Genomic DNA, 27,603 nt, shown 5'->3' with positions numbered 1-27,603 from the left:
ACGTAACGATATTTTGAGCATCAAAATTTAAGGGGAATACAAGAGTAATGGGAGCCAAGGCGGACCCACCCTCCTATGTCGAGCAATTTAATGTTGACCGACACTTCTTTGTTGAAAACATATATATATATATATATATATATATATATATAAAGAAGAGCAGCGAGTAAAGAAGATTGTAAGGATTTTATAGTTTACATATATATATATATATATAAATCAGAATATAAGTACAAATAATATTAATGACACTACCTAAACATTGGAGCTTCCTAGGCTTGTTGGTTTGCCACGCCCGAGCTCGATCATATATAAAACCACCAACAATACCAATAAAAAAATAATTTATCTGGCCTGGGAAATAATAATATCTGGATAGGAGATATAACCATATAGGAATAACCAAAATAATTTTTATTTTTAGTATATTCATATATGAAGTAGGTAACCAAAATTGTATTAATGTCAAAAGAGGATTTGTATAATATTAAAAACAATATAGTACGCAACATGTTTAATTTTGTAGTTTACCTTTAAAATTGGTTTACGTATTATTTGGACAAAATAACATTATGGATTCAATGTTTATATCAAACCCTAAGTACCGTAGAAACAATTATCCCACCCAAAACATTCCCAATGATATCATAATTGATATACTCGCGGAGCTTTTCGTGAAATCACTTATAAGGTTAAAAAACGTTTGCAGATCATGGTATTCTTTAGTTATAGATGACAAATTCATCAAGCAACACTATAATACTCACAAAAACTGTCAAAAGTTCTTATAGTTTCTACCATACACATGAAGAATCAATTCGATTTCTACCACTACACCATGGACGTCCCTCAACTTGATTCTAGTGTTATTATGGTAGATGGTGTTATTTATATGATGGCGAGTAGGGCGGAAAATGATGATCACATTATTACTATAGTACGTTTTTGTTTGGTAAAGGAACAATTTCAGGATGAATTATTATTGTTTCCATGTATGATGGAAGGGAAAAGACCTATGTTGTATTGTGTAGGAGAAAAACTTTGTTTGAAATTGGTAGATTATAGTCAAAATCATGATTTTTGGTTGTATATGATGAATACAAATTCACGGAATAAGATATCAACAATGTCAATACCTCCCAATGTTTGGTTGAAACCTTTGAGTTTTATGAAGGATGGGAACATGATGTTTCAAAAGTACCCTGGCTCTGGATTTGTGGCTTATAATTCAACAACACATAAATTGGAACAAGTTAATGTTACTGGGATTGAAACAAGCTTTTACTTCGATAAGGTTGTAACCTATGTGGAAACTTTGTCCTCTCCTAATTCCTAAATATTGGAAGTTTTACAAAGAGTGTAGAGGTGAGCCGAAGAAGTCTTGAAGTAAGATGTGATTAGACTGGACATGAAACATGTGTTGCTTATCGATGACATAACCCTAAATAGGAAGATATAAAAGCCGAAGATTAAAGTAGTAAGTAGTAGAGTATTGTCTATAGTACTTCTTTTAGTATTCTTATTTTTACTCTCATATTGTCATATTCTTCGATTTTAGTGTTACATGTTGTTTCGTTATTTTATATGTTTTGTTGTTACTACTTAGTTTTTTTTCTTTATTGTTTTCAACATAGTTTCTTCGCTACTTTAAACAAATCTGTATCTTCACCTAAAAAAGCTCATCAACGTTGTTTATATAGTTTGTTCATATATATACAATCCATCTAATTTGACAAATAAATCCATAATTATGTGAATAAGCAACAATAAAATATTGCTTTTACATCTTTTATCGGGATAACTTATTAATTGCGACTAATACAAGTTTATATAGGATTCTTACCTGGTTTTTCAAAAATAAAAGTCGATTCTTTTACGCTTTCTTCGTCATTATTTTCATACTCCTTCTCCAACAACTCCATTGAAGTAATTTGAGACAATTATCAATAATAATTTTTTACTCATAAAAAATTTATTCATAACTTATTAGGTAATTTGAGACAATAATCAATGAACACCATTAATATATATTACACATCAAGGTATTTCTCGTGCACTTATATTGCAAAGCACTTCCAGTCCTTTAAAGGCCAACAAATATAAAGCTAATCTATTAAACTTTTCCAATTTACTGAAAAGTTAATAAAAAGTATTCTCTACAAATTACTGTCACCACAAAACATAAAATTCTTCATAAGTTGAAACAAGATTTTTTTTTTTTGAAATAATGTTCAATTTTTTCTTTGGTACAATTGACTTTGAGTGTTCTTTAAATTGGAGTATATATAGTGGTATATGGATCAACGTTTGTTTTCAGTTAATTTGTATTGTTGATTGAATGAACTAAGAAGAGAAAACACAACCTGAAGCAATGGAAAAGCACCTACCCAAACACTTTTTTGTTTGCAAAGAAGACTTAATAAGTTATGAATAAAAAAATTTATGAGTAAAAAGTTATCATTGATGATTGTCTCAAATTGCTTCAAATGATGTATGTGAGTTGCTTCAATGATGTTGTTGGAGAAAGAGTGTAATAATGACAAAAGATCCATTTTTATTTTTGGTAAATCAAGTAAGAATCCTAAACCAAACTTGTATAATTAATTTAAAGTCCAAGTTACCACATAATACTCTTTTTATTATTTTTATTTAAATATTAACAGTATGTAAATATATTAAGAGGAAAAAAAAAAATATTTCGACCATATACGATAGAAGGGAAAAGACACGGAGTGTATTGTGTAGGAGAAAAACTTTGTTTGAGTAGGACATTGGGAGATCATAATCACCAAATTGGTGAATTTTGGTTGTATATGGTGAAAACAAATTCATGGAATAAGATATTGACAATTCCATTAACTCAATTTATTTGTTTGAGACCTTTGTGTTTTATGAAGGATGGAAGCATGATGTTTCAAAGGAACAATAGCTCTGGATTTGTGGCTTACAATTCAATAACACATGAAAGGTCGAGGATTAGGATAGAAGGTTAGTAGGTAGTCGAGTATTCTGTAGTTTTTCTATCAGTAATGTTATTATTACTCTCCTAATGTTACATGTTTTTTCCTTTGCTAGTTTTAGTTGTGTACATTTGTTGTTGCTACTTGTTCTTTTCTTAATTGTTTTCAATATGTTTTTTTCGCTTCTTTATTTGTTTTATTTACTTGTTTTTTTGGAATATGATTTGCTTGAGCCGAGAATGTATTGAAAACAACCTCATCCTATGGTAAACTCATCGCCGTCATTACACAGTATATTCATATATATGCAATCCATTTTCAGCTTGCTCATCTAAAGGAGAAGACATTAGTACGTATGTACTCTCAGTATCAATAGCTAATCAACCATCAAAACTTCACTCGATGATCTCGTTATCGTGGAGGTTAAAACTTCACTTAATTTCGTTATTATTGAGATTAAAACTTCACGTGATCTCGTTATCTTTGAGGTTAAAACTTCACTTGAACTCGTTATAGTTGAGGTTGAAACTTCACTTTATCTCGTTATCATTGAGGTTAAAACTTCACGTTATCTCGTTATCGTTGAGGCTAAAACTTCACTTGATCTTGTTATCATTGAGGTTAAAACTTCACTTTATCTAGTTAGCATTGCGGCACAATAGTTAACTTGACATCAAAGTTCCTAAAGTATTCCTAAGATAAAACTATGTTCTCAACTTCTAAAAAATAACTTCTCCTACTCCTCAAAAATAAACTGTAAGTTATGCCAAATAAAAATAAATACTTTAAAATTATGTTTTAAAAAAAATTGATCAAATAAAAAGTTCCGTTACCGGGAATCGAACCCGGGTCTCCTGGGTGAAAGCCAGATATCCTAACCGCTGGACGATAACGGATTGTTGGATATAAGTTGATGCAAATTTTATTTAAATCTTATATCTTATGGTATAGAAAGTTGTTGGTCAAAAATAAATTTGTGGTCTGACTAATCTGGATTCAAGTCAGTAAGTCCATTGAGGGTAAAACGTTTTCTTTCAAACATGACTTCATACCCAAAGTACCAATCCGAGACCTTTAATTAGAGATTGAGGAGTATAAGTAAGCCTCTTAGTTTTTTTTCCCCCTTAATAAATGAGCTTAAGTTGTTCATTAGCCTATTAGATATTAAACTTGGAAAAGAATACAATGTATCTTAAATTAATTATAAAAAATAATATATTATATTTCATATACATATATAATTATATATTTGTGTATATAATTTATAGATTCAATTTAAATTTAGTTAAACCAAACCAAATATATATCATTTGTCTTTAAAAATGTAAACCAAATAAAAATCGATTTGAAAATTCCTCTACGTTTTTTCCTATTTATAATTTTATATATATATATATATATATATATATATATCAAAATTTGATCCAACGGGCTAATATACTTCTTTTTTTTATTAAAAAAAAAACTCAAAATTTGAACTGGCCCACATAATTTGGACAGATGAAATAGTTATATTCCTATCTATATATAGTCTACGGTTAGTTGTAAAAAACCTATAAACCTGGCCTGGCTGTTTAAGATAATAACTATTTTCAAGAATCTTGTTTTTTTTTTTTTTTTTTAATATATATTTTTCCTTCATAATTTTTTGTTTATTGATGAAAAAATTGCAAAGATATGAGAATTAGGTCATGGGGAAATATGTCAAGTGTGATGACACTATTACTATTTTTACATTTTTTGCAAGGAATTTATGGGATTAGATTTGAAATTGACAAAGAAGAATGTTTGTCTCACAATGTTCATCTTGAAGGTGATACTATTCATGTATCTTTTGTTGTCGTTCAAGCTGATACTCCTTGGCATTCTGCTAATGAGGGTGGTGTTGATCTTATGGTACTTAATTTCTTTCCCCTTTTATGTATTATCTTTCGTTATCGGATTAATTTCACGTATGATCATCGAACTTGAGTGATGTGTGGATATGGTTATGTTGTGTTGATGATTTGACATATGAAGGAAAATAAGTCGGCTTCTTACTTATTTTGGCGGAGCTAGCTAGAGACGAGGGGGGTTATCTGAACCCTCTTCGGCGAACAATTACACTGTTTAATATGGTTAAAATAGTTTTTTTTTTATGTATGTAAAGTAGATGTTGAATTGAACCTCCTTTGGCCACTTCATGTGCTTACTTTTTATATTTTGAATTCTCTTAGTGAATGGAAAAAAAATATTATCTTAAAGAATATTTGTAATCTCATATATAGGATATGGCACAACAGCTTCATATGGATGTGGAGACGACGTTAGATAGGAAGTTATGGAGTTTGAGGATTAGGGTAGAAGGTTAGTAAGTAGTTGAGTGTTGTCGTTTTCTGTGTGGGAGAGAGGAGGTGGGATAGCCTCTTCCGATCTCCTCTTGTCCTACTAGTAGTATTATTTAGTTATCGCGTAGTTTTGTATTCTTTGATGTGTGTTACTATTTGTTGATGCATTTATTTGTAACAAATTTCAGTTTTATGAATTTGCTGCACTAGACCCTTAGTTCGATGGTTGGGGAGCCTTGGAGCAATTGTAGAGTTGTATCCGTGTGACCAATAGGTCACGTGTTCGAGCAGTTGAATCAGTGAACGATGAATTAGTCAAAGTACACACAATTTCGGCTTGAACCACCATTATTAGTAAACAATTTGTTTTTAATGCTAGTTTTGAGCATGATTTGTTGAATGGTGAAATGGGATTAGTGTAGTCAATCCTTATTATATAAGAACATCTCTTACTTGAGCCGAGGGTCTTTCAAAAATTAACCTCCACGTTATCGTTAACTAACATAGTATTCGATCTGTCACATCTAAACAAAATTGAATGTTTACATTGTCGTTTAATTGTTTGTTCCCTTTCAGTCATTGTACTCTCTGTTATTGTTCTCAATCTATTACAATTTTCAGATAAAAGGGCCATCAGGTGAGCTAATTCATGGCTTCCGCGACAAGACTAGTGAGAAATACGAGTTTGTTGCTTACAAGAAGGGTATTTACCAGTTCTGTTTCACGAATAAGTCACCGTATCACGAAACCTTAGATTTTGATGTGCAAGTTGTACATTACACATACTATGATCATCACGCGAAGAATGGTAATAACTCCTCTTGGACTCTGTCATTTCGCTTCATCTTTTCTTTAGTTCTGTTGCTATACTTACTAACAAGAACAAAATTTCGCGCAAATGCCTTCAGAGCACTTTGATCCATTGCTGGACCAGATATCAAAGTTAGAAGCAGCTCTTTACAACATACAGTTTGAACAGCATTGGCTCGAAGCACAGACTGCTCGTCAGGCATTACGTATGATTTTCTTATGACTTTCACTGCTTCACTTCTGACTGTTGATGTCTCTTCACGGATAATCCTCAGTTCATGAGCTAGTTGGATTTGAGTTATGCCTAAGGTCTAGACTCTAGAGTCATATGTTGGTTGAGGCTATGAGTAGTTTGTCTCCTTATAATGGTCTTAGACGATCATTATCTTATGATCTAGTTACTGGAGTCGAGTTAGGACCAAGATCCATTTTCTTCGTAGCTAAGAAGCACATGTTCTCTTTAGGCAAATTGTCTATAGTCTAACTGTTTCTTTTGTTGGAAATGCAGTGAATGAAGGCATGAGCCAAAGAGCAATCACAAAGGCACTTCTTGAATCAGTAACTCTTGTTGGTGTCTGCTTCCTTCAGGTCTTCCTCTTACAACGCCTTTTCGAAAACAAGCTTCAGACGGTTAGAGTCTAGACTGCCCTGCTGGAACTAGCCATCAGACACGTCGGAAGTTCACAGTTAATCAGTTAAAAGACCGCGTTTAAAAACCAAAATAATCTGTTTTTCCAGAACTTGTGTAGTGAAACAGTGAGATGTTAATTTCACAGAGGAAATTTCAAGATTTATACTCTACAGTTTCAACCTTTAAGGTTCTCAGCATTAAACTCGTTGTATTTTTCAGAATTATGAGTTCATATATACTATTTGTTGCAATTTTAATGAATTTCTACACATAAACTTTTGCTTGATTGCTCGTAGAGAAGGTCCACCACAAGGCTGCTTCTGCCTATGGTGTTAGATATACGTTTCAAAACTCACTCTCTCAACTCAAAATGCACATTGTTTAAATTTTGAATCCGACATTTGATTTCATTGAGCATACATACAGCTTGGACGTCTGTATTGCTTCAGATATTCGCGATCATTGAAAGGAAATGTCAATCGAGAAACATCAGCATGAAACAAGTAAAAGTAATGACAACAAAAACCAACCTCCCAAATCCTTGGCAAGAAAATGGGAAGATAATCGATTATTATAAACTCGAGATTAGAAAAAAGTCCAGCACAGATGCTGCAATAAGTTCTGGTAGCAAAAACTGTAATTTCATTTCAGTTGTTTATAAATGACAGAGTTTTATTCCACCGGGATCGATCCATCATAGCTTGACTACAGCTCCACAAAAAAGTTTTACTTTCCATTGCAGTGTCTAGGAGCAAACAGAGTTCATCATTCGACAGCACCAGACCGCATACAGCAGAACCATTTCTTCTGAAAAAGTAACATGTTCACAAGGTTATTTATCGCGAACTTATGAAATCTATTGCAAACATTCTTTGATAAACAAGTGGTATTTTGATAACCGTGCCTCCCACCAGCAAAAAGATACCAGTACTAACACTGTCCACTAAGGATAAAACAAATAGGAAGAAATCACCTAGTGTTTAGTCTCTGTTGGGATCAACCCACGTCATTGACAACTAGACCAACCCTTGTGTGCGAGACTCCTTGAGTGCTTTACTCAACCCAAAAGTTAGCTCACAGGCAAAAATTGTCGAAAAGCATATAAGGATACAACAATGCACTCCCTCAACCAATGTGTATGCCCCACGCATACGCAAGGCTAGACATTTTATGTAAAGCATAACACATTAGTGTAGAGAGACAACGTTCATGAAATGATTTCCTCGAACCATCACAAGATGGGGCATGGATGACATAAACTTGTAGCCATAGAGTCAGCAAGAACTTACAGATTGAGGCTTCCCAAGAGTTGCTGTATGCTTGTGATTACTCTTTGGTGGCGCGTCTGCCTTTCCACCCGACCTTTTCTCATTTCTAGCTTTGTTAAAGATCACCGTGAACCCCTCAGCTGTAGCTGGGTCATTGACATCCCACTCACCAAATTTTGGAAGTGGTCGTCCTGCTTCCTACAAAAGAAAGAACGAAAAATGCATCTCGAATAAACCATCAAAGTTGAACAAATTGCATCAACCAGAGAAGCAAATAACTACATCAAGACCATAACAGTAAATTGTGGAAGCAAACACCAAGGGAAAATTGCAAATTTTACAGATAAAACGTTTTCCAGATGACTTGTACTCAACTCGTGTATATATATGGATCGAGTCCTGTACTCAACTAAATCCGAATTCATTCAAAGAGTTTGTTGATCTTCAGACACAACTCTGTTATATGATTCTAAAGCTCACTCATTTCATGATCATATTCAATCATCATATTATTGCACCTGGTGCATATGCACGTTTGTGTAACACATGACCATCTTGGGCACACCTCGACTAATTTCACAGAATATCTGACACCTCACACCAACAACACGTACCAGATAACTCTATCTACCAAGGCTAGGACATACATGTTGAGACTCAATACTAGTACTAGTCTCACAATTGTTTCTATAAAAACATGTTTTTCGCTTTATTTAGGAGTCTTGATCATGTAGCCTTCATTTCAACAATCATATTATAATCCTATTCCATAGAAAAACATACATGAAACAAGAGATAGATCTTAAAAAATATCTAGTGTCACTACATCAAAAATGATCTTTAGCGGCAATTAATTAACAATAATATCTTAATTGCTGCTAAATATGTTCTTTTAGAGACAATTAACATACTTTGTAAAATGTCTCTAAGTCTATAGCGACATTAATTGAATCCAATGGCAATTAACAAATGTCGGCAAAAGGCTTTAGCACTCTTTATTAATGTACATACTTATTGCCACTAAAAGTTGTTTTTGTTGTAGTATATAATCTCACAAGTAAGGTCTGGATATTAAAGGCAGGATGCACGCAGACCTTAGAGGTTGTTTCTGATAGACCTTCGACACAATGATGCTTTACCAAAACAAGCTAGAAAGAAAAATAAAGGCAGCCATATAGATCTTAAAACAACATTATAAATTCACATGGAAACCATAAAATTTGCACAAAAATCACCAATTTCATTGTGAAAGAACAAAACAATATATATGTATATATACATACCTCCATTGATTTGGAGTTTGGAAATAGAGAAATTCTTTCTGGAAATGATTGATTTGATTATGTATTTTTAAAAAGAATGAATTTCTCCTTCTTTCTTTTTTACAGAAGAAAAAAAAAAGGGAGAGCCTTTTTTCAAAAAAGGGAAAAAAAGAGAGAGAATCTCTCTCCTTTTTTTCTCTTTCTTGGACTCTACAACTGAAATATGGAAATGAGAGATAAAAAAAGGGAAGGAGGAAAGATAGAAACCTAACAGCTGGAATATATCGACAACCTCTTAAATTTCATAGTAAATAATTCATCGAGAAATTCCAATTATAATATTCATTGATTAATCATCTGAATATATGTTAAGTAGGATATGAGGAGGGTAATATGTCCTTACCTCTACTTCAGAAATGATGTAGAGAGGCCGTTTTTTATAGACCATCGACTTAAGATAAACACTTTCGTAAAAATTACATTGATGTCAATGTGTTTGATTAAAGAAAAAAAATATCTTTTTGTGATTAACTTCTCTATATATTGGGTGATGATAAGCATGCGCAAAAACTTTTTCATGTACTAAAAAAAACATGTTATAGTTTGATTGTGTAAAATTTACTACAAATTTGAAGGATTGTGAATGTATTCAGTATAATCATCATTAGAGGTTGGAGTTAATGTGTCACACAATAGGAATTGAAAAAAATCTTGATCTTTTATGTGTATTAATTCATGAATTTTTTAAAGTATATGTGATCAACTTTGATTATTTTATGAGTACATTGTTGACAATCCATTAAATGATACATATTGTTTTCGAAAGGCAAATGTCATTTTATGTATCACAAAACATGAATTTCATAAAATCTTTTTTTTTTCGTGTGCATTAATTTATGAAAATTTTAAAATATGTGTGACCGACTATATTGAGCTTAAATATTGCAGGTCTGTTGGTGACAACCTATTAAATGATACTCATTGTATTCGAAAGGAACGTCGCTTTTTTGGAGTGTGTGTCATGAGACTAGAATTCAGAATTATCTTAATTTTTTGTGTGTATTAATTCATAAATTTTCAGAATATGTGTGATTGACTTTGTTTGAGCTTAAATTTTGTGGGTCTGTTGCTGACTACCTATTAAATGATGCTCACTATTTTCTATGGGTTCACATCGCTTTTTTTAAAGCATATGTGTTACAAGATAGGAATTCAGGATTTTCTCAATTTTTTGTGTATTAGTCCTTAAATTTTTTGGAATATGTGTGTCCGACTGTGTTTCAGCTTAGATTTTTTGGATCCATTCAAAATAATCACTGTTTTTTAAAGGGGGCGTCGCAATTTTTGGAGTTTATGTGTCACTAAACATGAATTCAACAAAATCTCATTTTTTTTAGGAGTTTAGTCCATGAATTATTCTGTTGGTGTTTATATGTCACAAAATAGAAATTGAGAATAATTTTATTTTTTCGTGTATATTAGTCTATGAATTTTTCGGAACATGTCTGGTCGACTCTGATTGAAGTCAAATTTAGTGGATACATGTGATATACCTATTTAATAATATTCATTATTTTCAAAAGGCATATATCACTTTTAAAAAAATTTATGTATCACGAAATAGGAATGTAAATTATCTTGATTTTTCTAATGTATTATTAGTCCATAAATTTTTTGAAATATGTGTGGCCGACTTTGCTAGATCTTATACTCATTATTTTCAAAAAGAGGACATCGTTCTTTTTGGAGTTTATGTGTCACGAAATATGAATTAATGACTATCTCGATTTTTCATTAGTCCCTACATTTTTTATAATATGTGACTAACCTCTTTGAGCTTAAATTTTATGGGTTAATTTGTAACGACCTATTAAATGATACTTATTATTTTTGAAAAGTAAACGTCGTCTTTTTTGAGTTTATGTGTCATGAACTAGAAATTCGAGATTATTTTTATTTTTTGTGTGTATTAATTGATGAATTCTTTTGGAATGTACCCACTGTGTTTGATCTCAAATTTTCTGATTGCATTGGTGACGATCTGTTAATGATACTTATTATTTTTTAAAGTAATGCGTCATTTTTTTTTTGGAGTTTTTGTGTCACAAAATGTGAATTCAAAAGAATCTCGAATTTCAGTGTGTATTAGTTGTGTTAAAAAATACAAAATAATTTAAAAGTAATAATATATTTCTCACCATAAAGAGCAAATGGATTGCAATAAAATTCCAACGTGAATCCATAAAATTCAAATCTTAGATCTAAATATATACTAGACTTACCAGAAAATACACCAATGAGTTAACAATTTTAATGACTATATCGGATATTATTATGAAAATCATAGCAAGTACATGGATATAGCATCAATGAAATAAAATAACAAAAAATTAAATATCTCAATAATATAAAATTGAACTTTATATGGGTTCACCTTCTATAACTGATAACTAATTAGGATGACTCAATCGACTCCCACCAACCATTAATTTTGTTTCAAACATTAAATCCCAAATCTGAGGATGAAGCTCCAATTTCCAATTGATTCAAGCGATTCTGCATATTAAAAACAAAAGTCTCCAACCAAGCCTCAAAAGTTGACACTTTATCTGCATTGAGCTGCTCAATCGACTCCCACCAACCTTTCTGTCTAGCTTCAATCACTTCATCATATGATTGTTTCTTAGCAATTTCAATGTCTTCTATGGTATCAAGTTCTTCAAGCCTACTTTTGAGTTCGTTCACTTTTTTTCGATTATGAGCAGCGACTAGAAGAGTACTTTCACTTGGCTCCATATTGAGATTCTGAAAACGAGAAACTATTGCATCAACATTTGGGTGAAAAAACGAGAAAGGATTACCTGTCGGAGAAAAAAAAATCATTCCAATATCGACATCGCATTCAAATACGAGATCGCTAGCCTTTTTGTATAAACTCGTACGACGCTTTGAGAAGCTAGCATATAGGTTATCTTGCTTTTCTATTTTTTTCATTGGTATCTTTTGACGTCCTTTACTTTTCTTATTCTCCATGGCTAAATTTATCACCAAAATGAATAAAAAATTATTAATGAAATGTTTAATGAGAAATGATACTTAAGAGAAGGGAGATGACACAACTATTTATATACATCAAAAATTTCATTGCATTAAATATCTTTCTATATATTATATTGGAAAATGATCTGTTCATCATAGTGAAAATAGGAAATACAATCAATTTTATTCTTAATATATGTTTTCCATATCAGTGAAACCTAGACTAACTTTAAATCATTGAATAAAATAAAATCTAGTCTTTTAAGTTAAATCATTAAGTAAATAAAATCTAGACTTTTAAGTTAAATTAATAAATAGAATGAAATTTAGACTTTTAAGTTAAATCAATAAATAAAATGAAATCTAGACTTTTAAGGAAAAACAATAAATAGGTTTACTATACTCATAATATTTATCAAGTTGGAAGGACCAAATATAAATATAGTTTGAAGGAACACCGATTACATACCAAAGATTTTCAAATTTTATGGATTAGAACCAACTATTCATATATATTAACAAAAAAAATCAAATTTAATATTAACCAAAACAAAAAAAAAAACAATCCTTTTGTTTTTAATGAATTTTATAATGTCTAGGTAGTTAGCAACTTATTGAACTTATAAGCGATACAAATTTCATACCAAATCCTTCATATGCATCAACATCAAACAAACATTATTTTGAATAGGGAAAAAGATCTGAAATATATTTGAACTTTGACTGAAATTGTTGTAACAATATCAAACTTTGGGAAGGACCTTTTACCCCTGCACTATTTAATAGTATATTTTAAAGGTATATATATACCCACGTAGACATCATAAATATTGCATCATTATAAATAGTAACTTGTCCACGTGGACACACATATATCTTTAAAATATACTATTAAATAGTGCAGGGGTAATAGGTCCTGCTCAAAGTTTGAAATTGTTACAACAATTTTGATCAAAGTTCATACATATTTCATCGGTCAAAAGGAGTGATATGATTTCGGGGCAATCGAGTGCATTTCAAAAAAGAAACTTACAAGTTAGAAAGTTGAAAAACTTACGAGTTGACCAAAGTCAATATTTGAGAGAAACGAACTCAAAGTTGAGGCTTGAAAATTCCCAGAGGTTTAGAAAGTTGAAAAACTTACGAGTTGACCATAGTCAATATTTGAGAGAAACGAACTCAAAGTTGAGGCTTGAAAATTCCTAGAGGTTTAGAAAGTTGAAAAACTTACGAGTTGACCAAAGTCAATAATTGAGAGAAACGAACTCAAAGTTGAGGCATGAAAATTCCTAGAGGTTCAGTCCAGATGGTGATTTAGAACTTGGGTGGACAACTTGGACAAGTCTTGTGAGTTGTATACTAGTTAAATTGAAAACAAAAGTCATCAACGATCAAATATGTGTCTAGCCAATCCCAAAAAGATCTATTAATTTTTTCCAACAAAGACTATGATTGTAGTGATTTGAGTCTAGTAACAAGTATCACGAAAACTATCATGCTTCTATTATCATGACGTGATTTTTTTATTATTTTTTTTAAAAGCCATTCCGCTTGGCAAAGGGTGCCTAGAGCTAGTTTTTATTAATAAAGAAAAAAGGACCTCAAAAAGAAGTACAAGCAAGGAAAGCTAAGCCTTGCCTTACTAATCATGACGCACAAAGCTTTCGTTACTAAAAATACCATCTTTCCCGAGGATAAAAACTGATCAACAAAGGTAAAAAATAGTGGTCTTTCAACTAAAAACCAACCAGTTTGTGGAATGAAAAAACGACTATTAACCATTGTTTCCTCCCCTTTGAGCAACTTGACAATGTAAGTAGGAGGTGCTACTAACGCCATTAACCACCAACTACCAATAATGCATATGGCAATACACTTGCAGTTTTCGACATATTAACTAGGTATTTATACTAAACAACGCCAGTTTTTCACATTCAAAGAATATGAAAACGAGAATGCAGCACCTTCCAGTGACATTTCTCCAGAGCAAGAAAGATTGAAGAACTGTGCACACAGTGAGATTTCTACAAGGCGTATCATCACGGGGTTAGTTAAAGGAAAAGAAATCTTGAGACATTACAGAAACACAAGATATACACAAATTGAGTCACTTTGTAATTGTTTTAACACAGAAACGAATCCAAACGCGGTTGTAATTGCAGCATCTGCAAAAATAACTTTTCTTCCGAAGCTAACTTCTTATAGAGTCTTTGTTGATGACTCGTAAACTCCAAAAACAAATCTTTTGCCTGGTTTGCTTTTATGTATGCTTCACTTCCTGAGTGAACTATTATCAAGTCTTGGCAGATACTTTTTGCCTGATATATATCCTACACAATAACGAGAAGACGCAAGGGGGAGAGCAGTCAGCCTCAATAAACTGAAATCAAATATTTGATGTATATAATATGAAATACACATGATAAAAAATCACATGTTCAGGGCTTGAAGCTCCTCAATAAGTTTAAAATTCTTTTAAAAATTATTTCCTGCAATCCTCAAGTATTTGCTTTGTAACTAGACTAGTCTCTCCAATCAAGACTCCACCACACATCACATCGAACGAAACCAATTTCACCTCATCAGCCTAAAATTTCACTTTCTTTTTCTTTATTGCAAGGACATCTTATTTCTTTTCCTTCTGGCTTCTTCATTGCTGTATTTCATTTCCATACTTGATTTTGATTTACTTTACTTGAGCCGAGGGTTATCGGAAACAACCTCTTTACCTTCACATGGGTATAGGTAAGGCTATGTATACACCACACTCTCCAAACCCCACTTGTGGGATTACACTGGGTATGTTGTTGAAGCACTTTCACAATTATGTGTAAAAGCACATTTCTCAAGACCATGAGTATACAAATTTACTACAGATATATATGATTCCTAAATCTAAAGAGCAATTGATCCCACATCCTCAGCTCTCCTGTTATCTTGCAGTTAACGTCAATCTAAATTTGACTGGTGACAACTGGGCATCCAGTTTTTCACTAGGAACGAGCAACTATCAGATATGCATGCTTCTAGATTATCAAGAAACTTCATGTATATGATATTTTCCAATATGTCAACCAAACTCATTTCTGAAGTAGCACTGGTAGTAGGATGTGCTCAATTATGGCTCATTTGTTGTCCTACAACCATTATTAAATTAACCAATACATGGTATGAATCTTACCTGGGAACTGTACATTAAGCTCCCAAGTGATGTCTTAATCATGGATTGTCTCATATCTCTTTCACTTATAACCATCGGCCTGTAAAAGGGAAATGGAAAAAAGTAAATAACCCATTAGGCATTCGTCAATCTAGAAGACATATGAACATCATGAAAATTTGGCTCTTAAGTGTTAAAATGAAATAGGATCTACACATTTAGCAAAAATTATAGAGCTATATTTAAGGATTTCAGAATATCTGAATTACAGAGGTATGTTAAACTACATTAAAAAATAAAGACCCAAGACGGTGCACACAGAACCAAAGTGTAGCACTTCCTTTCCAGCCCTTTCACCTTTAAAGTAGATATCGGGGATGATAGAATAAAAAAAACTTTCAACTTCTGAAAATGAGAAAAAAAAAACAAAAACAAATAGTGCCTCAATGAACATGACATTTTTTCAAGCAACTGCTAGTTAAAAATTGGGAAAATAGTCTGTGTGGCCTAATTTGTACATATCAATTGTGGACACCAAGGCTAGCTAGGATAGATTGGAACAAGTCCCCTAGTGATTTTTTTGTCTCTGCAGGGATTAGAATCTGAGAATTCATGATTCATAATCCACTTCATTGACAACTAGGCTACACACTACGGTGCAGGGAAACTTTCTTTAGTGTCTGTTCTTTCTTTTAATAGACTATAATATGACAGACCGGAACGTAGGATCTTGAAATACCTATATCACAGGAACTCTAAACGGTAAACAGCATTGAATGTGAAAGGCAAGTGCATTTAACAACATTTGAGCTAGAAAAGAGGTAGCAGTAAACAGAAGTTGAGGACATTTTGTAGCGTTTCATTGAAGCTAATTTGCAGAGTAAAACGAAGTTTTCAACTACATATATAGAGAAATCTGGAAAAACAAAATAGTGCAGAATGCATAGAACTTCAAGCGATCCCCAAAAATAATTGGGTGAATAGCATATGAAACTATATTTTTAGTCCAGAGAGATCTTTCAAAAACAATCCCAACTAGTCACCAAAAGTGTAGCAGTAGTACCTAGCGTGGAATTTCAGACTAATAAATACCATCTATAGGAACCTTTACAAGGACTCAACCATTTCAAATGTTGTGCTTTTCTTTTTCTTATTAAAGATGGATACCATTCTAGAACCTCTAGTTCAACTTCGGATCAGTTTTGACTGTCAGCGAGAGAGAGAGAGAGTCTAACTGCAGATGCAGCTTAAATAACAGCAATTCGGGTGTCCAAATTGCAGAAGCACCAATATTATCAACAAAAGAAATTGCAGAAGCAACTAAAATCAGATGGCATTGAGCAGGATATCACTTTCACCAAAGTAAATTCAGGACCAAGAAAAAAGGCTGATGCTACTGATGCAACCACAGAGCAGGCCTCAAACAAGTGGTGCGGCCGAATTTTACTAAGGTTTTAGCAAATCACAAGCTCAGGAAATGTAAGCATGCCATACTACAATTCTTTTTCCCAAAAAAATGGAAAAAAAAAGTTTGAGAAGACAAGCATGCTTGATAAAACTTTACATCATGAATACGTGCCGACGCTATCTACACATCTAAAATAGTTCAAGTGGCTGGTAATTGTGGCACGAAAGCTCTTCTAAGCAGAATATCCAAAAAAGGTATTTTAGCAAGTTTGATCCACGCCAAGCATGATTTTTAGCTGAATGAAAATGTGTTTTAGCTCATAATCTGTATAGAGGCAGGAACCAATGATTCTGATACACCCATACAACATAACTCTAATGGAAGATAGATTTTTTTTATGAAGTAAGCATCCAGTAGATGCAATACGCAGGGGGATCAGTCAGCTAAGAACAAAAAACTTCCAGCGTTGAGCTGACAAAATCCTGGTAGTGATCTAAGTTATTTAGAGGGGAAGAGTTAGCCCAGCTAAAAAGGTTAACCAAACAACTAGCCTTACGCCTAAAAATTGAGTTAAAACTCCATCAATAAATCTCCTATTTTCATTCCACATACACCAAAAAATAAGGGCTGGGGTCATGATCTAGATTTTTCTGATAGATTTTCTAACGGGAGATAGATTCTAATAAATACAAGTCTAATACATGTGGTGATGGTATAGAACACATGAATGAAGCCTAAATATTAATAATAAAAAGATCTTTTAAGTGAAGACACTAGAATGTAAAGAGAGAAGGTTACAAAAGGATCAACAACTACTTAGAAAGGAAACTAATTCTGGAAACGTACCTTCCCTTTGAGGACACAACAAGGTGTGTTGGATTGTCCAAAAAATGGTTTATTTCTTTAAGCTTCTCTTCACAATCTACCACGATAATGCCTCGTGCATAGGGCATATATGACGGGCAGGGGGAAATATATGCTTGTGACCAAACAGAAGTGTGCTTATGTATGAAATCTCTCAATGACGAAGGGAACAAGGTTCTCTCCAAGTTCTCGACTAGCATGAGATGATAATTTGAACATTGTCCTCCTAGATCTTTATCATGATCCCAATGCCTGCTAGAGTCTGTTGCTGCAGTTCAGAATGAAGAACTAAGAAAAAGTGCAATTACCACATCGTAACAGGTGATGGAGTTCCGTAGCACACCTTCTGTTGTACATCTCACGTCAACTGCATTCTTGGCACTGCTAATCCCCTACAAGGAAAGGAAGAGGAGAATGATATAGGCACATGCATTATCACTCAAATTACTGAATTAGAAGGTGATAACTTGCCTTCAAGGACGAATCTGACTTTTGTTCAGAAGACAAATATCTGACTCTTCTTGTACGGGATGATCCTTTGGATGCTGAATTGTCTTGCTCAGATGTAGAAGTTGACTTGCAAGAAGATTTTCTGAGTTTCTGGTTTGCCAATTCCAAGAAGGAGGATATTCTAGGATCAACTTGTGCTGTGCCTTTTATGATACATATGCCTTCAATTCCAGAATTAGCCAAGTCATCCTTTTTTGGGCCATGAAGCCAGGATAGTACAAAGGTACATACACACTCCTCCACTCCATTGTGAAATGTATGGTTCTCGTTATGTATCTACCAAAGAGAGGAAGAAGAAAATTTGAAGAAAGTGAATTAAGCCAATGAACCAATGTGAATCAAGTAGCCCTCTCCTTTTCCTCTTTGAGTCCTACTACTTTGACTTTATATGTTATGATAAACCCACATTTAGAGCAACAAATAAAACTGATACAAACTTTAATGAGGTTCAGCAAAGATGTCAACATCCTCAAGAAAGACGGTAAGAAAATTTCAGTAAGCTCAAAAGAACAACAGCAACAATCTTTTTCCAAATTCTTAGAAACTTTAGTCCCCAATATGTTCACAAACCCACTCGCTTATTTTGTCTCACACTCTATCCCTCTTCCTTTTTCTTTTCCTATCACACCCTAAACTGTACAGAAACACTACTAGAATGATCATTGTCCTTTAAAGATTTTTTTTTTATCACAGATAAGGAAATACTGAGAAAAGAGTCTGCAGTATCTTATTAATATCAATTACCATAAAACTCAACCCACATCAACAATTGCTCCCTTTGCTTGAGCCTTGAAGTCCTCCATTATCAACAAGGAATTATCTCATCACACCATCTTGCCAAATTACCTTCACAAGGCATCACCTAGTACTGCCAACTCCAACTGAGTCTTGGCAATGCCTAGACTACGAACCGAAACTGCCTTGATCATAATATCTGATGGATAGACATTTGTAGAAATCTTTTGACAACTATAATACCACTGGATACAATATCTCTACTGAAGTGATATTTAACAACAATATTCACTGTACGCTCATGATACACTCATTCTTAGTGAGATGAATGGCACTCTGACTGTAACAAAATATTGATGCCTTGCTCTTTTTTAGCCTGAATTCAGTCACTTGGCCACAATAACTGCTTATCAGCCTAACTTCATTCATCAACCTGTGGCCAAATAAATGTTTTATTGCATCCGTAAGAGAGCCACTTACACAGACTCCATGATAGACAATGCAACTTTAGTTTGCAAAGTTGCATTCCAATTGACATCACCAGTCACCACCACAATGAGTAAGCAAGTAGCCTGTTAAATATCTCCTCCTACACAAGTCCTCAACATAGAATGAATATGTCATCTTGCTTTTCGCTGAATGTCAGACCAATATCTGTACTACTCTTCAAATATCTCAAAATTCATTTCACTGTTTACTACAGCTCAAAAAAATTGCTTCACTATCTGCTACTGCTTTTTTCAAGGACATGCCAGATTTCTACTCACCTGGGGTGGATGTAGGCTTTAAGGTATGGGTTCACCAGATCCCAATAGTGTTGGCCCATACCATGTATATGTGCTAAGAGATTCACTAAATATGTACAGAAATAAAAGTCAGAACTCATTACTAGAACTTGAGATTGTCCGTAACCCATAAAGGCCAAATCTTGGATCCATCTCTGCTACTCACCACACTAACAACATAAAACATGTTCGGACACTGCACTACATGATGCTACCAGTGCATATATTTCAGCGTTACTTCTTATCTTAAGACCCTTATTCTACATGGTGATTCTCCATAATCAAGAATTTGGTTGACACCGTTGCTAGTTTTGTCTATTAACACATTATCATTTGCGTATAGCTTATGCAATGGAACCTCATGCTATATATCGTAAGTTAAATCCTATAACTAAAGTGAGCAAGTACAGAACTACATGCTCAATATCAACCCCTGGTGAACCCATAATAATGGGAAATTCCTTGTATATCCAATTACTGTTCTCGCACTAGTTTTTTTGAAAATGCACTTTCATACATATCCATAAGTAATTTTTGTTTTGTTGTAACTTGTCAATAACATAAAAGTTCAACATTCTTATTTCATGCTTTTTTTGATAGTTGAAAAGGCACAGAAGATTACTTGCAACTGTTGATAACAAGGAAATAAACACTCCATTTAGAGCTGAACATCAAAAGAAAAGTACATATGCCATGAAAATGTTGCTCTAGTGAGCTTATAATTCGGTATGACTGAAAAAATTGCCTAAATCACATGAACAGTATGTATCCTTGATTTCTAAGGACTCATCATACTTAAACTATGTGAACCTACCTCACCTTCCTCCTTTATCCGTGCTTAGGACCTATGCAATGCTAAAAGATAACATATGCGAGTTGATTACTTTGAAATGCCTGTGAAGAAGTTAATACCAAGTAATATTAATCAAGATGCCTCAATCCTGAAGTAGATGTGATCAACCACAAAATCCTCTGTATCCTTGAATTCAAAGGTTCATCATAGATAGACTATGTCAACCTTCCTCACCTTAACTTCCTCCTTTCTAAGTTGCTCGGACTCTTCACTTTCGGTGCCGCACCCATGTCGCCACGATGTGGGTGTGGGTGTGGGTGTGGGTGTGGGATCCATACCCGATCTGGTCAATCGGTACCGGATACTTTGACCAAATTCAAGGGAGAAATTCTGGGCAGATTCAATGATTTTTTTAATCTTATAACCTACGATGAAATTGAAGAAAATGAAATACCTTGTATATATAAATTTCTATTATCACTCCCTTTCCTTTTATCTCCTTCCAAGATTCTCCTCTTGATCATTATTTTCTCCTCGAGTTTTCCACATAATATCTCATAATTTAGGCTTTATACCTCTATTTTTAGCCGAATCCCCGCACCTGTATCCACACATAGATCCATATCCCCGAATCTTAAAATTAGGTCACAGAGGATCCAACCTCTAGATCCACACCTGTATTAGACACCCGCACCTGAGTCCGAGCAACTTAGACTCCTTTTATTCCATGACTAGGACCTCTATGTTTACAGAATATTCAGATAAATTTCTATAAAGGCTAAATACATAACCAACCCTTAAACTTTAGACACTCGAACTAAGTCAAAATTCAATTGAACATCTCAACTCCTAATAAAGTGTTCCAATTAGACACTTAAGGTTCCAATTTTGGAAAAAAATGTGTCCTCTCATTCTTCTATTAAGTAATTGAGTCAAGCATACAAAATATGTCATATGCATTTGTCTCAGTAAGCCATAAAAGCCCGATATTTTCTACCTGAGGTTGATGATATATTACTTGTAGTTAACTTAAATATCTAATAGATGAATGAAAACATGCACAAATTTTTTTCAATTTGAACAGCTTATCGAGTTAAAGGTGTTCAATTTGAACATGACTTAGTTCGAGTGGAATATTCTGCCACTGACTATGTGTTAAGCCTTCTGAAAACCTATGCTCATACTCAACATCTGGAACTGAGAATTGAACAGCATCAGAATGTAATAGAAATAGCTACCTCGATTAAATACATCTCAAAAAAAAAAATTAAAATTTTCTCATACTTCAAACAGTTCATAACTCACCGCTTCAACAACGGCATCGTAGAAGAGCATATCATCTTTGCCGAAAGCATTACAAGCCGCACAGACAATCATCCCTTCCTTAACACTACCGCATTCATTATCCTGTAGCTGTGGCGAGACATTCCTAAACTTCCTGACGAATTCATCGATTTCCTCCTTCGATTTGAAGTCATCAGCAAGGAATTTCACATCGAATTTTTCCGAATATCCCTCGAACTTCACCGTCATCGTTTCACCGTCCACCGTGACTAGCACACCGTACCATGAGTCATCTCCCTTGTACCGATGCTCTAAATCGTACTTCGCCGGATTTCCGTCGGATTTTTTCATTTCCGGCACCGGTATATTCTTCAAATCTTCTGGAAACTTCGAGCGTATGTGTACGTATATTTGAAAATTGTGGGAAAATGGAATTTACAGTAATCCGTAGCTTTCCCATGTCATTTATTTATTTTATATTTATTTGCTTTTTGTTTGTTTTGGGAAAGGGTCAAATGCTTCGACTGCAACAACAACAATAACAAATTTCGGAGACATAACGTATGCAAATTTTATTACTATGTTCATTATATGTAGAAATAAAGAAGTTATTTTTAAAAGAATCTCGATGTAAGTTTATCAAACTCAAGTAATATACTTAGATTGTAATAAAAGGTTTAAATATAGTATTTCCTTTGCTCATTTTTAGTTGTTATGTTGCATTTTCTGAAAGTAACTAATTTTTAATATTAAATTAGATTACATTTATTCGATATTTTAAAAAATATATATATTGAAAAACTATACAAAAAGTATTACTCCCTTCATTTCAAATTAATTGAAATTTTGAAATATTTTTCATTTTTCAAATTAACTTAATTGTTCAATTTTCAAGACTACTTTTAGAATATTCTTCCAATTTTACTCTTCATTAGTTAGTATTGGAATTAGTTATTAATTAATATTTAGTTATTTTAATCATAAATTTGGCAATAATTAATAAGGGTAAAAATGAAAAGTTATGCCTAATTTATGTCTTAATCTTCTTTTCTTAAAGAGTGTGAAGCACCTCAACAATTCAATTAATATGAAATAGAGGGAATATAAATTGTAATTTTTTACATATCGATATGATGAAAAATTACATCGTAAAATGTTAATCAAAGTTTTTATCATTTGACTTAAAATAAAATATCATGGCAACTAAAAGTGGATAGCTAGGAATACTTCATTTATTCACTTTTTTTGGCTCATTTATGTTGTTTAAACTAATTGTCTAATGAATTGAAAAAAATATATTTAAATTTCTAGTATAATTTTATTATTGATTTAATTTTGACTCGGATTTTAATTAAATAAATTTATCCATCCAATTTTCTGGCTTACCACACCCAAATTCTTACTAATCTTTGTTTTTTTTATATATATATTCATCAAATTTATTTTTCATGAAAAAAGTCAAAATTTCGAAAGTTGAGTTCTACGAAAATAAAATTATAAAAAGAAAGGTAAATCTTAACCACATTTGGATCCTAGGATGCGCGATTCGATTTAGTTGAAGATCCCGACTCTGGACACCAGGCGAGAAACCAGAAACAAACCAAGAAAGGTTGCCAAGTTCACATTTTTCTTCAAAAACCACAACTTTTCTTGCACTATGTCAAAAATACACATTTGTGCTTATGCAAATGATCATATATCTGCACTACAATGTCCTGCTTTCATTCTTTACCTCAAAACACAAACCTTTTTATGTCTACAGAGAAATACTACACAATGTCACTATGAAAACGAATATGAAATTATTGTACAAAGTACACTAGAAAAGAATGAGGCACTTCGAAATCCTATATATAATGCTTAGACATTGCTGGTCTGTATATGGCAAGAGCATTTAAACTTGTTCCTTCTCTGCATCATTAGGATTCTTTTGCGTGTTGTCAATGCTCGTATCGTTCCAATTCCTGAGCTCTTCTTCCGAGTCTTCAAGAGTAGTACTAAGATGTTGTGTCTTGTACTGATGTCTCGTGGAGAAAACAAGGAACACGAAGTAATTGAGTACTCCGAGTACTGCTAGCATCCAATAGAAGTAGTCTAGCTTACCGTTGTTCAAGTTGTTTTTAAGCCAGCTTCCGTTTGTTACCTTATGTACAATTGACACTAGTAAGCTACTAATAAAAAATCCCATTGAGAGCGTGCTGAGGAATAACCCGGTGCTCATTGATTTCATCCCTTCTGGTGCTTCCCTGATGAAGAATTCGAGTTGTCCAACGTAGGCAAAAGCTTCACCAGCACCAACAATGAAAAACTGAGGAACTAACCAAAATGCACTTATGCTATAATTGTGGTGTATCACGTTTTCCCTTCGTTGTTTCTCTACAACAGCTGCAGCTACCATACCAACAATAGATAGTATTAGTCCAATTCCAACTCTTTGAAGGCTTGTGAGTCCTTGTCTATTGCCCGTGATCTTTCTAGCTATTGGTACGGTGACTCTTTCGTTTATTGAAGTAAACAAGAGTATAGAAATAAAGAGAAAGACGGAAAATGAGCCTGCTGGGATGCCAAATTTGCCAACGTTTCGATTCATGAAGGTAGCTTGCTCGATACTGAAGGTGTTCATTTGAGAGTAGACAGTCCAAAAGAGTATACATGTAGACCATATAGGAATCAACTTAAGAACCATTTTCACTTCTTCGACTTGACTAACCGTTGATACTATCCATGAATTGATTCTGTTTTCATTTGCAACTGCATAATCATCAAGAATCGCTGCCTTGTCTAAACACCTGTTGATAACAAGAACACATTCATTAGCTTTTGTTCTTATGTCAGATACTTTTAATGGGAAATATACGAGTTTGGTCCAACGCTGACAATATCTCACCTCAGCATTTTTGTATGTGGTACTTTAGAATTGTGATATTCATTCAAGAATCCAGGATCAGAAGGGTGAGAAAATTTCCTCTTTCTCCAAGCCAAGATCAAAACTCTCCATATAATAGTCAAAGGACTTCCCTCTGGCTTCTTAAATCTATACAACGATGTTCCGCCAAGCAAAACAGCCACAGCTAGTACCATTGTGCCAGCTGATATACCATACCCCCACCCCCTTCCAACATTGTCCTGTATATACACTAGCACAGTCACAGCAAACAAAGATCCAAGGCTAATGCAGAAGTAGAACCTGTTAAAGAAGTATATCATGGCCTTATTCTCTTTAGGATCCGACGAATCAAATTGGTCCGATCCAAAACCAGACACACTAGACTTGATCCCTCCACAACCGAGCGATATGGTGTATAATGCTGCGTAGAGGAGAGCAAGCTGCTGCCCGCTGGCTTCGATGCAGTGGCCTTTCGATCTTGAGTCGCATACGGGAGGCTTCATACTTGGGATGGATGTTGCAAGTGTCAACAGTGTTACTCCCTGGTTATAAACACAAAGAAGAACATATTATGGTACTTAAAAAGGCAAGTTTACACTCTCAAAAGTGTCGAAAACATACATCAAATAAACCAGAGCATCTAATTATACTAATCAAACAAATTAGAAGTTTACTCTCTCAAATAACGTAATCATCTAAGACGAGATAGTCACACAATTCAACATGGTATCAGAGCAGGTAGAACTACTGCAACAACTTCCATGTGTTTGTTTCAAATGTAAAAGAATCAAGCTCGCAAGTATCATTAAGTGAAACAAAAGGTATGCTCTCTCTAACAGTTTAAGCTTACCACAGCGGCTATGCAACCAAAGGTTGCAATAGTGGCATAACGTCCGAGTTTAGCATCAGCCAAGAAACCACCAAGCAGTGCAAGAAGATTGAGTGTTCCCATGAAATTAGTAACAATGTTGGCAGAATCAGAAGATGGAAGATGTAAATCTCCAACCAAGTAAGTCACCAAATTCATCGATATCCCCATAACACATATTCTTTCTGATAACTCTGTACCTGAAACAGAACAACTAAGTTAGACACTATAACAAACATTTTTGTCATGATCAAGAAAACAACAAAGTTAACTAGCCTACCTAGAATAAGCCCTGCACCAAGCCATCCTCCGGTACGCGATTTATCAACTGGATTTCCACGAAAATCGACTAGACCTCCATCAGTTGAACCATCTTTTTCAGCATGGTTATGAACCAAAACCTGTGAATGAATGAATGAATTAAAGAAAGATAACATAAGACACCATAACATGAACAATTTATCTACTTGAAATGAGTTCAGGATATTACCATTGTTAGTAGATTTTTTTATGTTTACTAAGAGAGAAAGGAGATAGAAGAGGATAGTTAATTTGTGGAATAAGCAAGGAGGGGAAGGTATATATTTATAAAGCAAAAAAAATAGAAGAAAAATGAATGAATGATTAGGCAAAAAGTTTTAAAAAAAGGTAGGCATTTGTACAACAGAATTTCATGTTAAATATCTTTATAGATCATAAGGTAACTAACTGACTGATTGAGATATGATTATGTGGTCAAAATATTAACAAACCCCACTTAGATATAAGATTGAAAAATGTTATTTTTCTTTGATCTGAAAGTGCTTCTTATCTCCCACAGAAAACAGCATTATTTGGACCATATTGTAAGTTTGAAAATTTGGTGTTATCTCAAATAGGTGTTGTAACATGTGGAAAAGTGGGAAAGAAATTTTGTGGACAGCACTTCGGATCAATTGTAGCCTTCGAAACTCAAACTATCCTTCTCTAGTTAAATACCAAACTTAGGTCGCACAACATACATATACTAAGCCCTAGGGCGGTACGCGGACCAACCTTAGCTTGAATGTCACTTTATCAGGATTCAAACTTGTTTGGAACAAAAACATAGTTATTACCATTGGATTTGACTTGGGAAAAGTGAAAAAAAAAGTCTTTGATGGAACTATAAAACAGTTAAGTGTTTTAAGATAAAATTACATACAAATAAATATGTCACACCTCTTTGCTACTAGACAAATGTGTATAGGGATATATGAAGCATCAATTCATGGATGAAATTATTTCGTGTGGTATTTCTCTAAAAGATATGCCGACTAATCTTTTACTCCCTCCATTTCATATTGAGTTAATTTTTGAGACATTTTTCATTTTCCAAATTAACTTAATTGTTCAGTTTTCAAAACTACTTTTAGAGTGTTCTTCCAATTTTACCATTCATTAGTTAGTATTGGAATTAGTGATTAATTAATATTTAGTTATTTTAATCATAAATTTGACAATAATTAATAAGGGTAAAAATGAAAAACTAGGTTCAATTTATGTCTTAATCTACTTTTCTTAAAGGGTGTGAAACACCTCAAAAATTAACTTAATATGGAATGGAGGGAGTAATTTATTTCGGATGATCGAGAAATTCGTCTTGAGTTCAATTTTTAGGATCAATTATACTTTCGAAACTCAAGAATAATAGTCTCGCCCCTCTATCTTTTTTTCACTTAAGTACCATGTATATAGTTCGCATGGAGCATGACTTGAATATGTGACATAAGTCACAAATTCCTCAATCTTGGTCAGTTGAACTAATTAAGCCCTGTAAATGCACGTGAACTCAATATTTTTTGCTTATATCCTATTAAGAAATTCACTAAATAACTATAATATTTGATGTGAACTCAGTTATTATTAAGCATAATACATAAATGTACCATTTAACTTGGACTCGGCTGACATATATTGCCTCCAACTTTGGGTCTGCACAAATAAACACTTAATTTTGTAAAAAATTGAATATGCAAATGCATATGTGCTAC

At 33.4% G+C, this 27,603-nt stretch overlaps 6 protein-coding genes and 1 non-coding gene across 8 annotated transcripts in view; 2 read left to right on the top strand and 5 right to left on the bottom strand.

The window, feature by feature from the left end:
• LOC125862143 (uncharacterized) overlaps positions 1-27,603 on the top strand; it is a 339,538-nt gene that overhangs the window by 276,322 nt on the left and 35,613 nt on the right. The window lies entirely within an intron of this gene.
• On the bottom strand, positions 3,785-3,856 carry TRNAE-UUC (transfer RNA glutamic acid (anticodon UUC)). The gene has a single exon. It is a non-coding gene; the product is annotated as a tRNA-Glu (tRNA).
• On the top strand, positions 4,628-6,803 carry LOC125862142 (transmembrane emp24 domain-containing protein p24beta2-like). The gene is made up of 4 exons (XM_049542145.1): positions 4,628-4,856; positions 5,909-6,095; positions 6,196-6,303; positions 6,606-6,803. Exons 1-4 carry the CDS (start codon positions 4,638-4,640, stop codon positions 6,737-6,739), a joined length of 648 nt encoding a protein of 215 aa, XP_049398102.1. The 5' UTR covers positions 4,628-4,637; the 3' UTR covers positions 6,740-6,803.
• LOC125862155 (protein NOI4-like) lies at positions 7,242-9,434 on the bottom strand. The gene is made up of 3 exons (XM_049542161.1): positions 9,280-9,434; positions 8,018-8,194; positions 7,242-7,535 (listed from the first exon to the last, which is right to left on the bottom strand). The coding sequence occupies exons 1-3, from the start codon at positions 9,283-9,285 to the stop codon at positions 7,494-7,496; spliced, it is 225 nt and encodes a 74-aa protein (XP_049398118.1). The 5' UTR covers positions 9,286-9,434; the 3' UTR covers positions 7,242-7,493.
• On the bottom strand, positions 11,755-12,297 carry LOC125861641 (agamous-like MADS-box protein AGL62). The gene has a single exon (XM_049541497.1). It carries the CDS (start codon positions 12,289-12,291, stop codon positions 11,755-11,757), a length of 537 nt encoding a protein of 178 aa, XP_049397454.1. The 5' UTR covers positions 12,292-12,297.
• On the bottom strand, positions 14,074-22,271 carry LOC125861640 (uncharacterized; the record flags this gene model as incomplete). The annotated part of the gene is made up of 6 exons (XM_049541496.1): positions 14,074-14,627; positions 15,479-15,557; positions 17,712-17,997; positions 18,073-18,121; positions 18,201-18,515; positions 21,858-22,271. Coding segments are annotated over 6 exons (1,350 nt in total), but the record flags the coding sequence as incomplete, so codon positions are not given.
• On the bottom strand, positions 23,461-26,225 carry LOC125862122 (protein NRT1/ PTR FAMILY 6.4-like). Its single transcript, XM_049542119.1, has 5 exons — positions 26,082-26,225; positions 25,872-25,992; positions 25,574-25,791; positions 24,724-25,265; positions 23,461-24,625 (listed from the first exon to the last, which is right to left on the bottom strand). The coding sequence occupies exons 1-5, from the start codon at positions 26,082-26,084 to the stop codon at positions 23,731-23,733; spliced, it is 1,779 nt and encodes a 592-aa protein (XP_049398076.1). The 5' UTR covers positions 26,085-26,225; the 3' UTR covers positions 23,461-23,730.

Source organism: Solanum stenotomum, chromosome 4 (assembly GCF_019186545.1).
Source record: "Solanum stenotomum isolate F172 chromosome 4, ASM1918654v1, whole genome shotgun sequence".
Classification (NCBI taxonomy): domain Eukaryota; kingdom Viridiplantae; phylum Streptophyta; class Magnoliopsida; order Solanales; family Solanaceae; genus Solanum; species Solanum stenotomum.
The sequence above is the reverse complement of the archived record's forward strand: the minus strand, read 5'-3'. Positions and strand labels throughout refer to the sequence as shown.